At 48.4% G+C, this 17,277-nt stretch overlaps 1 protein-coding gene across 1 annotated transcript; it reads right to left on the bottom strand.

Moving 5' to 3' along the window:
* Positions 1 to 1,051: 1,051 nt before the first annotated feature.
* On the bottom strand, positions 1,052 to 16,856 carry MRAP (melanocortin 2 receptor accessory protein). Its single transcript, XM_010956839.3, is given in 4 exon segments — positions 1,052 to 1,527; positions 1,529 to 1,631; positions 3,922 to 4,021; positions 16,332 to 16,856. Coding segments are annotated over 4 exon segments (555 nt in total). The 5' UTR covers positions 16,438 to 16,856; the 3' UTR covers positions 1,052 to 1,281.
* Between the last annotated feature and the right edge of the window lie 421 nt (positions 16,857 to 17,277).

Consider the following 17,277-nt stretch of genomic DNA (forward strand, 5'->3'; position numbering starts at 1 on the left):
CCCAGATAAAATTCGGTCCTGTTCATTTAAAGCTCTGCGTGTACCCACATCCCTCCTGCACACCTGGGCTCCTGGGAGTCTGCTGGGCCCTTGTCCCATGTCAGCACACAGCATCCCTGTCTGTCACCTGAGAGACGGCCGTTTATTTGCCCGGATGATACATACAGCACTGAGAATGGCTTGGTTTCAGCTTAAACACTTACCTTTCTGTTTACCTCCAGTGGTGTTTAGACTTTCTTCTGGTTTTTTTAATGACTTGGAAGATTTTTACCAAGAGTAATGCTGACCTGCACATGTCCCCTTACCACAGATAGGGCTCATTGACTAGAAAGCAAGGACCTGTTACCTGCCCTTTTCCCTCCCCCACAAACCCCCACAGTGATGTTCGTAGAATATTCTGAAGCCAGAATCCTTGGTTTCGATTCTAGTTGGAAAGGCCATGTATTCCCCTCTCCCGCTTCCACATCCCTGGGGCCCATCAATCTCCCTCCCCTCGTCTTCCCTTCCCACCACTGCCCCCAAGTCTGGCCCTCACCTCGGGGGACTTTTCTTTAGTCACCTGGGATGGGGGGGTGTTTATGGGTATGTGGCATGGTGCTGGCTCCTGGCCAGGGGCAGACTGTCAGGCACTAAAGAGCTAGGGTTTTGGGGGGTCTCACATCAGAGGTCACATGAAGTCACACCCAATATGGCACCCTCCTGCCACTTGGGCTTAGGCCCTGTCTGCCGGGCCAGGCTGCTTCCTCTGGGGAGACGCCTCCTTGGGCTCTGTCAGAAGTCTCGGGGAGGTCAGGTGTGATTCAGGTCCCTTGACCACAGTCAGTGACCCTGGCCAGGCACACACTGTTCCATTTTGGTAACAGTGACTATCAGTGGCAGATGGATGGGAAATTGGCAAGCCCTCGCTGGGCGTCCTGAAAAGAGACAGATCAGCCAAGCCAACTCAGGGCCGATATTACAGAAGTAACAGTTGAAACTGAAAAGTGGCATAAAAAGATTAGTGAGTGAAGACTTTCAAATTTTTAATTCATACATACTTTATTTCCAAATATTTCTCCCCTTCCCAAAGCAAGCATAAGCAGTAAGAAGGAGCTCAAGTAGGGTAAATAAAATGAGCAGTCTGGACTATTTCCCTCTGCTAGGTGGGTGATTGCCGGCCTTGGATAAAAGCAAACATGTGCCCACTTGTACTGTCATCTTGCCTAGGTGCACGTCCTGCCACTGTGAACGGGCTTTCAGAGGCACGTGTGTGTCCGGGTTGGCTGGAGTCCCCCGGTTCCCTCAGCAGCGGCTCCGGTCGGTTCTACGGTCAGGAGGTTGTGTCTGCAGGGGAGGCTCGCTGGGCTCGTTCCCGATGTCAGCGGATGCCGTGCGAGTCCGCGTCGAGGGCCAGTTCCCAGAGGAGAGCGGTGGGGGCCTGGGGGGTGGTGGGGGGCGAGGTGGAGGGGCTCTCCAGCTGCGGCTGCTGCTGGGCAGGGCTGGCTGCTCGGCGGCCTGATTCCTCACCCACGCTGGGTGGAGGCTGCGGGGTCCCCTGGGGGGCCCTGTGGCACAGGCAGTGCCTCCAGACGCAGAGCGGGAGGTTGAGACTGAGACTCCAGCGGCACATGGAGTGGCGCTGCGTGCTGTTCCTGTGGACAGAGCAGATGGGGGGCAGGCATCCAAGCTGCCTGAGAGCAGTCCTTCCCGGGGGCTTTCCTGCTGCACCCTCCTGCCTGTCCAGGTCCCATAGGGGAGGCTTCTGGGCAAGAAGTCCTCTGTCAGGGGAGCAGTCCCCGGGGAGGGTCAGCCCGGCTCATCCAGGTCGCCCAGGTCGCCATGGTGGAGAAATGGAAGAGAAGAGGAAGTGCTTGATGGAGACCCTGACCTTGGGGCTTCCCCTCTGACCTCTGGTCACAGCTGGGGGGGTGAGGGGGAGGGGCAGGTTGACCTTCCCTCCGTCCACGTGTTTGAGTGTAGTTCATCTCATATCCATGCCTCAAGCCTACTTGTATCTTAGCCAGAAACCCATCCTCCCTGGACGGAGCCTCCTGCACTCGAGATGCTGGGGGCAGTGGGCACGTCCCGCCTGCCCTCACTTTCATCAATGAAATGGGACTATAATTGCCTCGTGGGTATCATTAGGATGAGATGAAGCGATGTACTGATAGCTGTCTAAGCTAGAGACCTAGTTTAAACATGGTTATCAGTGAATGAAGAAGGCCAGGAAGGGAGCATGAGGGAGCAGAGTCCTCCTTTCTGATGATTCAGATGATGGTAGCATGATTTTTTCTTTTTAAGTGTGGACAGAACCTTGGGAAGCAACTTGGCATCTTCATTCCTAAATCTAACTAAGCACCCTTTTGGCTGCCCTGAGCATTCCTCATCTGTTAGAAAGTTCCTGGAGAGCATTTTCTTTAGTGAGCCATGTGGCCAGTCAGGGCAAACAGTGTCAGCATTTCGCCCTGTTGTAAAATTGTATGTAGCCCAGAAGATGCTCAAGACCCCTGTGTGCCCACAGAACCGGGGAACTTTCCACTTGCAAACTGTTGTAGCACAGGGCTTGCTCTAATTCACCTCAGAAGAGCAGAAAAGAATGGTAATTTCATTAGTTAGTCCCTCAGGGATCTCTTAGGGGTAAATATCGGCTTAGATTCGATGTGAGTTCTAAATACTGAAAGAAAAGAATGGATTTCTTCATTGCTGGAAAGCCAGTCCCTGCCTCCCACGTGTGACCCAGAGAAACCAGATAGAGAAATGACCTGTTGTGTGTAGACCTGGTGGATGAGACACTGTGGGCAGGGTGAGTGAGGGAGGGGGTAGAGGAAACAGAGGCCCCTCGAGGTGGGTCTGTCCACAGGTGCTCACAGGAACGGGCAGTGGGACCCTCTCGGGCACAGGGGCTGCCATCTCTGGATCTTTCAGGGGCTTAGAGGCTCCTCATCCCTTCCTGTCCCAGAACAGCTCTGCTCACCTCTCCCTGCTACCAGCCTCCTAGGCTGACATGGTTTCCACTCCCCAAGACTTCTTGGTCCACAATGGATTCCAGTCCTGTCTTCCTCCTGGTCCCCCAGGGCCTCCAGGTGCCAGCTTTCCTGCCAGGCCTCACGTGCCCAGGGGCATTGGCCAGCCCTGGACCAGCCATCTCCTGGTTAGCTGCCCACCCCGGTCCCATCAGCTGCGGCCGGGAGAGAGATGGTATAGGGACCCTAGTAAGCACTGTCACCGGGGCAGCGGTAGCTGCATTGGGCAGATGAAGCTACCTGGGAGAACCGGACAACTGTCTAGTAAGGAGAATTAACAAGTCCTGAGCTCGGCTCGAATCACTACTCGGAACTCATAGATTTTACCCCCAATTTAATTTACCCACTGAGGCACACAGTAGGCATTCAATGACAGACAGTGGCCATAGATGCCTCAGTGAGGGTCCCATTTTCCTGGTGAGCTGGTTGGCAAGACCTAACTAACACAGAGAGTCACCTTGGCTTCACTGTCTGCAACAGCTTAACTGAGATCTGTTTTATACACAACGAAATTCTTCCTTTTAAAATGTAAAATTCAGTCATCTTTAGTATATTACCCTGAGTTGTGTGACCACCACAATCTGTTTCAGAATATTTACACCATTCCCCCCAAAATCCCTGTACCCGTCGGCAGTCACTCCCCTTCCTCTGCCTCCCCCAGCCCTAGGCGACCGCTAGCTGTTCTCTGTCTCTACAGGTTTGCCTCTTCTAGGCACTTCACATCCCCGGAATCGCACGACGGTGGCCTTCAGTGTCTGGCTTCTCTCACGTAGCCCGATGCCTCCAAGGTTCATCCGTGTTGCAGCATGAACCGGCTTCATTCCTTTCTGTGGCCAAATAACATTCCACCCTGAGGACAGATGGTCACTCCCTACTTGGCCGGGTAAGTCACCACCGCCCCCGCGCCACCCTTACTCACCTGGTCTGCGAGGGGCCTGACCAGGACATGTAGAGCAGGATGAGGAAGAGAAACAGCACGAAAGCAGCCAGGCTCACCCAGAAGGCGATGACGATCGAGTCTGCGGGAGGGGGACACGCGTCTCCACGTCAGTGAGGGAGATACGGGCCCCCACGTGCTGTGGGAACAGGGCCCTGAGTGTAAGCGTTCCTGGCTGTGACCAGGGAGAAGATGTTTCCATTACCCTTGAGAAGGAACAGGGCAGCAGGGACCTGGCTTTTTCCCTGAGCCACTGGCCACTGGGTCAGCTTAGGGTGGACACTGAGTGGAAAAGAGTAACTGAGATTAGGTGGCATCTCATGGATTTGTTTTATCGGCTGCTCCTGCTGCTCAGAGGATGATTTCCGCTCCCGTCTCTCTCCCTGGGAGGGAGAAGAAAGATCTGTGGGAAACCTCGTGCGGCAGACTGGCCTCCCCTTCCCAGTGAGGGCTGCGGCCCCTACCAGGAGCCTTTCATGACCAGCCCATTGGGGACAGCTTCAGAGACCCCAAGATGAGAGACTTAGAGAAAGGATGTGTGCAGACAATGGTGCCAGCTGCTCCACGGAGGGCCAGGCCCTTCCCTCTGCAGAGTAGTTAACCGTGGCCCGCCCTGGCCAGCCTGCTCGGGGACGTGGGGAGAGCTGGCCCCTTTCTTGGCGGTGGACAAGGGGCCAGGGGAAACCAGAAAAGACGCTTAGACCTTTCCAGGCCCTGGGTCGAACCTCGCAGGTCAGGAGTGCCTTTTCTCTGGGGCTCCAGTTCAGGAACATTCGGCAAATTGCTAGGGAACTGCAGCCACCTGACAGTTTTTCTTGGTGGTTGTCTATGGCTGTGGGCACCAAGTACCAGCTCATAATTAGTGTCTGCAAGCATCTCATCCCAGACCCACATGCCCCAGGATGAGATGCCCCCAACCGGGATGTGCTAGGTGCCTACATGTGGGACCAAAGGAGGCTACTAAAGGATGCTAATCAGCAGGTAGGTATTAAGCACCTTTGTGAGCCAGGTCCTGCTGGAGGCTGTTAAGGATTCAGAGCGGGCCAACCTGGCACCCCAGAAACCACTGACACCTTTCCCCTGCCCCTCCTCCCGCAGCATCCTCCTCGAAACCCCTGTTGTACCAGCAGCGCTAGCCCTGCCCTGCTTTCTGTTCAAAGAGATGTTTTTGTGTTGTATTTAAAGGAAAAGATGTTTATAAATGAGTGGACAAGGGAACAACTGAATGAATGGATGAATCAGTGGAAGATAGAGATTTGTGAGTCATTTGTGGGGTAAACAATGGTATTTGAGTAAAGGGTGTTACCTCCGCCCTCCATGACCCAAGACAGGTAGAGAGAGAAACTGAGACCTTGTAAGAGTTGATCTTAGACCCTAACAGTTAGCGTCCAAGACAGGTAATAAGGAAAAGATGCAGTATTTGCGAAAAGAATCACGAGCTCCTGCCACCTTGTAATGCATCAGCAACTTGGCACTCACACTGCAGAGAGGATGGGACAGCAGAGACCCCCAGGTTGGCTCTCACATTCTCTCCATTTTGTTTCTGAGCTGAGAAGCTGCTGGTGGTGCCCTAGAGCATCGAACTGTTGAAGGGGACATACAGGCTCCTGGGACAGAGGAAATGAGGTTGTTGCTGTCTGTCCTAAGCATAAGGATTTTCAGAAGAAGCCTCTGACTTTCTTAGTCTTTCCTGCCTGCTCACTGTGCATTATTCTCCAATACCTGCTTCAGCTCAACTCCATCCCAAAGAATCATAACTCATTGTATAACCACCAAAGTATGACAGTGTGTATGTTTTCAGAAAATTTGGTTTGCGATTTCACTGGGTAAGGATGTTTCCAATTTCGGCAGACACTGACGCTCTTTTTCCTTCCTAAAAATGAAGCAGGATTTGAGGTCTTTGGCACCTAGGTAAGTTCGTCAGAGCCTTTCAGGAAGCAGCTTCAAAAACTGAGCGGTTGTGATACCCGCTCCCTGTCCCAGGCTCACACTGTCTGTCCCAGCCTTTGGCCATTATCTCCCCAGATACTGAGCTGGAAGTGAGATGATACCTCTCCCTGAGCACGGAGTCTTCAGAGAAGCAAACTTTGAATTTCATCAGACCAAAGAGATCATCAGTAGCCACTAGCTGTTTCCTGTAGTACGTTCTCCTTCATCATGTTGAAAAAGGCAGCCAAGAAAATAGTTTTTTTCCTTTTCCTCCTGAAGATTCAGCCTAAGTGCTTGGAGAGAACATTTTGTTCCAAGGGCAAGAGCTGTCATTCTCCAGTGTTGGAAGTGTTTAAACATCTGTGGGCTTGTTTTTACAACCAGGAGCACCAGGCTGGCTTGACAATGAAACTGGTCCAGCCACGGAATACTCCGCTTCCCGCGTGTCGTCTCCCCACCCCTTCTTCCTTTCTCCCCCTTCCTCTTCCCTTCCCTCTTCTCCTGAGTCCTAGTAGAAGATTCACCCCAAGAATTTCCCCTTCTTGGGGAATAATAATGGGGTTAAGGACCCTAGGCTCTGGAGGTGGATGGCTCTGAGTTCAAATTCTGACTTTTCCATTTCCTAGCTATGTGAGCTCAGGCAGTCTGGGATTTTTACATCTTTAAATCTGTTCTCCTCATCTGTTAAATGGAGATAACAGAATGTGTTATATGGGCTGTTAGGCAAGTTAAATAAAATAATATGTCTATGCAATGCACGTGGCACGAGTCCTTGTTTAATGGTTGTGAACAATATGTAAGTAGAACTAAAATTATTTCTGTTAAGAGGCTTTGTGGCCCGTGATATCATGACATCCTTCAAGCTCACTACAGTGTAGGCTATGAGTAAAGGTAACTGTGGCGTAGACTGCTGGTCTAATGTCTGCTTTCAGGTGCCTCTGTACTGACAGAAGCCTTCCTAAAGGAGGGCACATGGCTGCCTGGGGTAAAGACTACAATTCCCAGCCACCCTTTCTGCTAGGTATGATCATGTGACAAGGTTCTGGCCAATGAGATGTGAGTGGAGCAGTTACAGGACAGCTTCTAAGAGTCCGTCCTGCAGAGACTGCTGGATTTCTAATTCCTATGTCCCCTCTTACTCCCTTACTTCCTTTCGGTGCCCAGAACATGGATGTGATGGCTAGAGCAAGGCTCGGAACATGGTGATGAGGACACATCCACAAGCCGGTTCCCGAAGATTTCATGGAGTTGACCCACCACCCTACCCTGCAAACTTTTACATGAGCGAGAAACCAACTTTTAGTTTATCTGGTACTCTGTTCATTGTAACCAATTTTCTCTATTTTTAAGAAATGACTTTTTAAATGATCATACCAAAGCTGACAAGTCCAAGGAGGAGGGAAATAGCTTAGTGGTAGAGCACTTGCTTAGCATGTAGAAGTCCTGGGTTCAATCCCCAGTACCTCCATTAAAAAAAAAAAAAAAAAGGCAAATCCAAATGAATGCTAACCTTCAAAATAATCATCCTCTATCATAGCATCATCTAAATTTTCCTAAAATACATATGTTGATCAAACATTTATAAACATTTATAAATTATTCTTTTGAAATTACCTTCAAGGACACACACACACACACACACACACATCCCAATTTTGCTGCTTTATGAGAGCATAATTTATTTTTGACACCCAGGTGGTATCAATCAGCTTCTTTTCATTCACCTGATTGGTTTCTGGGTCATTTTTAACTATTTCCCAGCAGCAAATCCACCCTCAAAAGAAATACATGATTTATTACTGTGGACATTTCATAGAACATGTCAGGCCACACAAGCCAGTTCCAAAGGAAGAGATCCAAGCAGTTTTTGAGCAATGACAGACTCATTCAAGTGTAGCACCTTTTCAAGGGGCTACCTTGATGGAAATTTATTCCAAGGTAAAACATTCTCGTATCTTTGTTTAAAAATCACTTTCACTGCTTAGATCACACCCACGGCACTGACCATTTGGTGAAGACTTAGACATCATAATTAAAGTTGTAACCTGAGCTTGATCGCTCTGAACAAGAGAGAAGACTTAAATACATAGGTCCTTTGTCCAGTCTTTACACTGAAGTCTCTGTATTCAGAAGAGGTTGGTTCATGGGGTGTTTTTATTCTTTCTCTCCCAGCTGTCGGGGCAGCAGATGAGCAGACTGCCTCATTACTGAAGCTGCCAGAGGCAGTGTGTCAGCAGAAGTCAGTATGGGCTCTGACAGATTCCTCCCCATCCATAATTAAAGGAAAAAAAACATATTGACCTGAGAGGTAAATAATACAGCAGCAACACCAGGCATGGCCGGAGGGAAATCAGTCCATCTTGCTGCGCCCAGCAGTGGGGGCACTAGTGTGGTATCCAGGTACCCGTCGTATTAAAATCATGTGTATTGCCGCTGTAAGATTGGAACATAGGACTGTTTTTCTCCTAAGCTTAGCCTCTGAAAAGGGAACAGATGGAAGGTCAAACATAATTAGTCTGTTTAGCCAGGACCTCAGGAAACAGATTTGCATTTTCGACCTTCTGGATGGCAGTGGGGAGATTCTTAACCTTTTCTGTGAAACAGTAGCCACATCTGAAAATCACAGGGGTCACAATCCTTGTGAAGCCCCTGTAACAAAATCACACCAGATTCCAAGCCACCCATGGGAAAGGGCAACCCACAGCCTTCAACTCAGCACCGAACGCTCATAAAAATATATCTAAATCCCTAGATGTTTCCAATTATCTGCCCAACCGTCATGGAATAAATTCCATTGTATGGGCATGAATACAAAAATCTTAAAAATCCCTCCTGCTTGTTAGGTTAGCACATGAGCCTGGGTATTTTTACTTCTATTTTTGTCTCCTTCTTTACTCAGCACAGGAGTTGAAGCCCGCCTGGCCTTCCCTATGTCAACCAGCTGCTTCAGGTGACCTTCTAGTGAGATGATCTGAGAGCGCTTTGCCTCTTTATCTCACCCGAAAGCATTCCGAGCATCCTTCTGTCTTTGATGTGCACCTCTGCAGAGACCTAGGATGTGATGCTTTCTGATTTGTTTGACGGGTTGGACACCCAACCCAGAGGAACTGGCAAAGAGAGAAAGTCGCATTTGTCAGCGAAGAAGGTCACCTTCCTGTGGCTGACCTCTGTCCACCCTCACCTGCACTCATGCTTACCTTTCCCTACCTTCAAAGCCAAGTGACAGAGCATCCAAGACTGCCCGATGCTGCCTTTTGCTGATTAATCAGAGAAAACCAAAGGGACACAGTGATAACAGTAGCCCAGAGTGAGGATGAGGGAGGTTTCTGTTTTTGCAGATTTTTTAGCCTTTTTCTTTTTTAGTGAACTTATTTGAACTCAAATACTGAGGACAAAAGTAGGCAAGACATCTTTACTTAACACACAGCAGTGGAAGAAGTTCTTCTCTCCCCAGGTCATTACTTATAAGAGCAAAATCCTAGAAACATCCTATATATTCAGAGACACAAATTTCTAGACCACTGTGCAGCTTATTTACAAGGTTTTTGTGAAAGAATATTTAACAACATGGGAAAACAAGATATTGTGAGGTTGATAAGAGCAGAGTACAAAATAGCACATAGAGCCAGGTCCTATCTGAAATATATTTAGGAGACAGGATGTCATAGTAAACTCTCTGTGTCTGCTTCAGCTGATGTCCAAGACAAAGGTGCTGCTATGGACTGAATGTCTGGGCCCTTCCCGCTCCAATTCTCATGTGGAAGCCCTAATCCCCAGTGTGATGGTATTTGGAGGTGGGGCCATTGAGAGGTGATTAGGTTTAGAAGAGGTCATGAGGGTGGAGCCCCTTGTTGGGAATAGCGCCCTTATACTAAGAGAAAGAGATACACATACACTCTTTCTCTCTCCGTTTGCACAAAGGGAAGGCTGTGTGAGCACACAATGAGAAGGGGGCCACCTACAAGCCGGGAAGCAAGCCCTCACCAGACAGTGAGTCTGTGGCCACCTTGATCTTGGACTTCCAGCCCCCCAAAACTGTGAGAAATAAATGCTTGTTGTTTAAGCCATCCAGCCTGTGCTATCTTGTTATGGCAGCCTGAGTAGACTGAGGCGGATGTTGACTACTTAAAATCTGATTTAGTGATGCTTAACTCTAAAGAATTTTCTTTAGGGACAGTAGACAATATTCAGAGTCCACCACACCCCTCACCTTGCAGGAGAGGGCAGTTGGCGCCCTGCCCTTGAGTCAGTGGGGCTGCCCCAGGGCCTTGCCTATGTGTCTGATGCACACGTCCCAGCCTGCGGACCCGTGAGAAGTACATTTCAGCTGTTTACAATCCATCCAGTCTATGGCATTTTGTTGTAGCAGTCTGAATAGACTGACAGGCTGCTGGAACAAAATACCACGTCTGGATAATTTAAACAACAGACTTTTATTCTCTCACAGTTGTGGAATTCTGGATGCTCGAAGTCCAAGATCAGTGTCAGCAGGGTCGGTTTCTTCTGAGGCCTCCTTCCTCAGCCTGCAGATGGCGCCTTCTCGCTAGGTCCTCACGTGGTCGTCCCTCGGGGTGTGTGTCTGTGTGTGTGTGTGTTCTAAGCTCCCCTTACAAGGACACCGGTCATTTTGGGTTAAGGCCCATCCCAATGACCTCATTTTAACTTAATTACCTCTAGAAAGGCCTTGTCTCCATATACAGTCACATTCTGGAGTACTGGGGGTTAGGACTTCGACAAAGGACTGGAGGCAGGGGGACATGATTCAGCCCGTGACACCAAGGAAGAACAAAGTGGGATGGGGTTCAGACCTCCCTGGAGGAGATGTGGTCTGGCCAATGGATGGCAGAAAAGTTGGCTGGTTTAGTCAGGTCTGAGCTGGCCTGGAGCTCCTGCACAAACCACACACAAACCATGCGTACTCCAGAGCCCCAGCCTTGAGGGGAAGGGATGGAGACGTGAGGGGGGAGCTGGCTGGTGGGGGCTCTAGGAGGCGCAGCCCCTCTGTGTGTGACCCGGTCCTCAACAGGCTACAGCTGGCCCAGGGGCTTTGGTTTCTGTGTTGAGATGGCCACAGAGGGATTACCACTATGCCGAGGCTGCACGATCTTAGAGAGACCAGATTCTGCGCCAGGGCCCAGGGCTGGTTCCACCAGACGTACCCACACCCTCACTGCTGACCTCTCCCCCTCCCCGCCCATCACCCTCTTGCAGAAGGTGCCTCTCCAGAACCCTTTCCTGAGAAGGCCTAACATGTGCTCACTTTAAAGGAATTCTGTCATTGGTCACAGAGCACATTTTGAAAGGTTCATTCAGAGCCAAGAGGCAATAAATTAATAACTGATGGAAATATTCATCATAAAAATTAATGCATGCAGTAGCTGCCCACTTCACATGTACTTACTCATTCATTCATTCCACAAAGACCTATGGTGTGCCTACTGTGTGCTAGCCACTGGTCGGGAGCTGGGGAGAGAGAGAGAGATGGCCGAAGTTTCCTGCCCTGCTGGGTCTGGCATCGTGGTGAGAATCTGCCCCCAATCTGCCAAGTGTGCTGGGAAGAGTCCTGAGGCGTCGGAGCTGGAATGTAGGTCCCGGCTCTGTAAGTATCTCACGGGGTGACATTAAGCAGGTCACTCGGCCCCTCTGTGCCCTTGTTCCCCTACGTACTTCCACCTTCGCATCTGTAACACCAGGGCACAGGGGAGGGATCTGTTCAACTGCATGCTTCCAGCCCCAGCCTGTGGCCGTCTCCTGCCCAGATCTCACCACTTCCCTACCCACCCTCACATTTCTACGTTCACCAGAGTGAGACCCTTAGCAAGCAAACTGGACCTTGTGTCTTCCCTGCTTAACAATTTGAAACGACCCCCCACAGCTTCCTGGGGTCCTCAGAAGCACAGCCTCTGTCACTTTTCCCAAAACACCCTTCCGGACGCACGTCCTTTATGCACAGGAGTGTAACTGTTCTCTACCCTGCGCCCGCCCTCCGTGTAGCAGGCAAATTCAACCTTTTGGACTCAGCTTTCCCGAGTCTTCCCTGGGAAGCCTTCCTTCACCTCTTACTTCTCTCTAAGGATGTCCTTCCCTGTGCTCTGTTGGCAAATTTTGCAAATCTCCAGCCTAATGTCATGAGCTGAGTAACTGTTTATTCACGATCAGTGTGTCCCACCCGATGGGACCTTGAGGATAAACAGTGACCTGCTCGCTCGATTGCTTCCTCAAGCCAGTGTCATCTACAAAAAGGGCCTATTAGACAAAAAGACACTTCAGGGACATCACCAGATGCAGCCCATCAGCATGGAGCGGACAACAGTTCTCACACACATTTGGGGAAAATTGGAGAATTGGGTATTAGATGATACTAGGAAATAATTACTGAAATCTTTAGATGTACTGTTATGTTCTAACTTTTAATAGTTTCCTAAGTTTGGTAGAGGAATGTTATGATGTCTGTAACCTACTTGGATTATCAATTATCTATGATCACAAAATGGGTAATAATAGTAATAAAATAGCTATTGCAAAAAAATTGAGGACATGGATTTAGTCTTTTTGCTTTTGTACCGCCAGCTCCCAGTGCAGAGTCTGGCCTGTAATGGATAGTCACAGAATTTTGATTGTTTAATTATTCATGAGTAACATCCAGAAGGTGGGAAAATGTGTGGAGTGTTTCTGGTCTACTGTGGAAGTGGGTCTCATGCAACAGAAAGAAAACAAAATTGACAGTGCCTAATTTCAGAAGGACTAACAAGAGGGAAGGGGAAACTTAGACCTACTGGGAAAGGAAGGGGCAGGGAAATGAGCAAAAGGCCTGTGGTTGAGCCTGGAGTCTCTCCTATGCAGGGACGCTGTGAAAAGTTACACATGTTGTGCACTGCCTGAATGGGTTGTGATTAGCTGTGTGCCCAGAGAAGGAGCTTTTTCCTAATTTTCTCTGCCTGATGGGATAGCGCAGCCCTATTACTATGTCTGTGGGGCTTGTGGAAGAAGAGGAGAATCAAGATGACCATTTGATGTTCCTGGGTGCCCTGGTATGCATCTGTGGGACAGTCCTTGGCAAACCTAGAAGGTTGGTTACCCTAAGGGGAGTGCAACAAGGGGAAGAAAAGGTTGTGGAGCTGGAAGTGAAGATGGAGAGAGACAGAAAGCAGGGGGAAGAAGGAAGTAAACTTGTAGGTTGATGTTTTCTAAAGTTGCAAGAACATGGAGTTATTATCACCAGCTGATGACACAACTTCCAGCAAGCTCAGCATCCCGTCCTCCCTCCATTGGAGAGGATGGCCACTTGCCCACCCACTGGGTCCAGCCTGATACAATTACAGACAGGCCCAGGGAAGAGGGAGGGGACTCAAGGAAGTTCTCAGTTTGCTCACAGCAGCTCCGGGAAGGAGTTATTGCAAATACTACACAGAGTAGGAGACTAATTGTAAATGGGTGTATAGGTGTGTGTACGTGCAAAAACAGACTTACCATATGACCCAGCAATTCCACTCCTGGGCATATATCCAGAGAAAAAAATAATTTGAAAAGATACATGCACCCAATGTTTACAGCAACACTATTTACAATACCCAAGACATGGAAGCAACCTGAATGTCCATCGACTGACGACTGGATAATGAAGATGTGATACACACACACACACACACACACACACACACACACACACACACACAGAGGAATACTACTTGGCCATGAAAAAGAATGAAATAATGCCATTTGCAGCAACATGGATGGACTTGGACATCATCATACTAAATGAAGTCAGTCAGACAGAAAGACAAATATTAGGTGATATCATTTATATGTGGAATCTAAAAAATAGTACAAATGAACTTATTTACAAAACAGAAACAGACACAGACATAGAAAGAGGGGGAGGGATAAACTAGGAGTATAGGATTAACAGACATGCACTACTGTATATGAAACAAATAAACAACAAGGATTTTCTGTATGGCCCAGAGAGCTGTATTCGATGTCTTATAATAAGCTATTATGGAAAAGAATCAGAAAAAAGAATACATATATATGTATAACCAAATCACTTTGCTGTACAATCGGAACTAATACAATATTATAAAGCAACCATAGTTTAATTTTAAAAAAAAAGACTGCCTTGAATTTTTAACCCTTCTCCCATTGGAACACATCTCATTCCCTCCTCCTGAATTTGGCCCGGCCGTCCCAATTTATTTGCCCAAAGTCACAGGGCTAGTAAGTGGCTGAGCTCAGATGCGAATTACAGCCGACAGCCTCGGGAGTCCACATCCACAGCCTCTACACAGCCGCTGCCCCGGAGCCAGTCTTCCAGAATGAAACAGGCAAATGCCTATTCAGGGCGTAAACACCCTGGTTGGGGGGGGGGAGGGATTTCTGTCTAGCACCAAACATCTTTTCCAGAGACAAGAGAAATTAAATTCGGATAAGACACGAGGCCTGTGATGTGTGAGGGACAGATGGAAATAAAGGCACCCTCTCCCGTGGGTGTCGAAGATGCCTGACACCGGGGGCTGGATGTAACGTGGTATCTGAGAGCTCCTGTAATACAGTTAGAATCAACTTCCTAACACACAAAGATACTTTTGAGACACTTAAGATGGATTTCTTGATAAAGTTTAATTTATTGGAGTGGGGGGAGTTCCAAGAAGCTGGTTGAGTTTTTTAAAATTATAGATGTCACGTTTTCCATTGTCTGTATGAAAATATGGGGGAGAGCCACTTTGTGTGTCCCCTGAGATGTGTAACTTGGATAACTTCTATCAAAGCACCACTGGATGTTTACTCTTCATAGGAGGGACCCAGTGAGTGGCCCCTCCCTGTGGGTGTCAAAAGCCCCCAACATCTAGGTTGTCTGGAGGGCCAGTGACTGGCATCTGAAGCAAGCTTCCTCTCTAAAAGGGTCTTTACTGGGTTTGAGAATTTGGGGAGGAGTTTCTTATTGAACCCGATTTCTGGGCTCACCGGGTATAAACTTCCAACTCTGGTTCATGTGTGCAAGAAAGATCATCTGCAACCTCACACACAGTTTAGAGAACACAAGACATTTTTCCCAGAAATGGAAGTTGTTTAGTGGGTAAGGGAGGTGGGGGCAGAAGATTGAGATTGTTGGTCCTAAGATTCTAAAGTTGCAAAGGGACCCCCCCACCCAAAGCCTCAGGGAGGAGTTTTGAAACCCAGGTTATGGTCAGGCAGCATGTCACACAAAAGGAGGGAAGTGTCTCAAGCTGAGCCAGGATTTTATTTAATCAAGTTAATTTTTTAAAAGTCTTTCCTGACTGCAGACCTACATGTTGTTGTCCAGATCAAGACATATCCTGAAGTTCTGGACTTGTGATAATATATACATGAGAGTGGGCTTTTATTTCAAACCTGCCACTTTATGCCTGTTCCTATATGTCTTCCTTACTGTGAGCTGTATGTACAAAAATCTGCATTTTAATTTCATGATCATATACCTTGTATCAGAAAACACACGAAAACTATTGTCCCGTCCAAAAGCTCTGCTGCAGTGCTGGGACAGTAAGTCCTCAGCAAACATGGATGGGCACCTCAAGTTCTGGAAGTTGTCAATGAAACTGGAAACAGAAATACTTCCTAATCAGACGTTCTAAAAGACTTTCACGAAGGGTCCTGCCAGGGATCTGCCTCCTTTTATTAAATACTAACATCTGAGTGAACTTCAGTTCTGAGCTGGGGTGTAATAGACTATCTTTCTTTTCATACGAGAAGCATCTCATTCCTTCTAAAAACTGCGTTTATTCTTTGATGGACACATTGCATGACCGTAGTGAAATGCCCAAAGCATCCCAGACTTTGGGACAGGCAGAGAGGATGTGCTCCTGGGACTGAAACTTTGTTTCTGTTTTATTTTGTTTTGTTTTTCATGCTCATTTCCTCAGCTTACTTGTTATCTTGCCTGAGTAGCTGGAAAAATGCGAGAAGATTGCTCACGAAGTACCAAGTTACTCAAGAGATAAAGACTGAGCAGGGAAGATGAGGGAAAGGATGTTAACTCGTGCGATTGTCCGTCCCGAGACCGTGAAGAAGATTAAACATCGGTGGGTACTTTAATAGGAGTTAGTGAGTCATACATCTGAGGAGTGGACATAATGACTCTCTCTCTCTCACATGTGCACAGAGTCAATAGAAAACTCAAAATCTACAATTTGAAGAAACTTACTCAGCTCACTGGAACCCTAGAAAAATCAAACTCTATTAAGAAATCTATCTTACCGGTCTATTCTGCTCCCATAGCGTATTTTTTACTTTCTCAGGGGGTTCGTTCCAAACTTATTACTGAGGATAACAGGTGTCACCCTCCTTTCACCTGTAGCCATGAATCCGGGGGCACGTCCCGGCTTCCCCATGATGCCTGCCAGAGTTCACAAGTGAATGGAGGGAAGTTGTTTGGGCCAAACCCCAGCCTCTGCCTGGCTGGCTTCCCCAGTTCAAGGACTCACGTTTGTTGGCTTTCAGCTTCTTCTCATCCACAGGAATGAGGTCCAAGTAGTCCATGTAGTATTCGTAGCTGTAGTACGCGGCGGAGGCGTTGGTCCTGTTGGCCATGCCTGCGGCGCTGGGAGGAGGCACCTCGGAGCCGCCCCAAGCTCTACCAGGAGATCGCCCAGCGGATTTCTGTAAAAATCATCCAAGTGTGTCTGTGGGTCTCCAGGCTCAAGGCCTGCCCACTTATCGGAGCTGTTGGGCTAGGAGAAAGGTCAGGGGGGTGTGCCTGACATCTTCAGTGTGCAAGCAGAGTGTTCCATACCGCCCGGCTTGACGGGACTCCAAGACAAACAGATCTGCGAGGTGGGAGCCTGAGGTCCCAGCGCAGGTCCAGGTTGGCCCTCAGCTTTCAGATAGGAAAACAGATCCCACTGGGCCTCGTGAAAGACAAGATGTGAACTAGGGGTAGAAAGGACAATCACTTTTGGCCTTAAATACTTAATAACTTAGGAAAACCAAATCAAACGACCGGCAGTGCCCTTGACTTATATTAAGGCAGTTCTTGCTGCTATTAAGCAACCAGTACAGCTCACTGGCTTAGATTCATTATTCGAGGGCAGAAATTGAGTGATGTCGGCCCTGAACTTACAACCCCTCTCATGCAATACACATCACCAATTAATTAAACCAAAAGAACTCCCTGTTCCAATTGAGCACACCTCCCAGCTTTTATAGGATCCCCCAAGAACCAACAAGCCAGCAGCCTCTGTTCAGACTGGAGAGGCTGTTTTGCGGGCCAAGATCCCACATGGATTGCACTCTGGGGAAATAGGGCCCCAGGGTTCACCAGCCCTTGGCTGACGACAAGGACTCCAAGTCTTCTAAGAGCACAGATGCAATCAAGAGAAACATTTCAAATATTTCGAATGAGTAGGACTAAATGTGAGAGGAGCCCTAGAA

Source organism: Camelus bactrianus, chromosome 1 (genome assembly GCF_048773025.1).
Source record: "Camelus bactrianus isolate YW-2024 breed Bactrian camel chromosome 1, ASM4877302v1, whole genome shotgun sequence".
In the NCBI taxonomy this organism is placed as follows: domain Eukaryota; kingdom Metazoa; phylum Chordata; class Mammalia; order Artiodactyla; family Camelidae; genus Camelus; species Camelus bactrianus.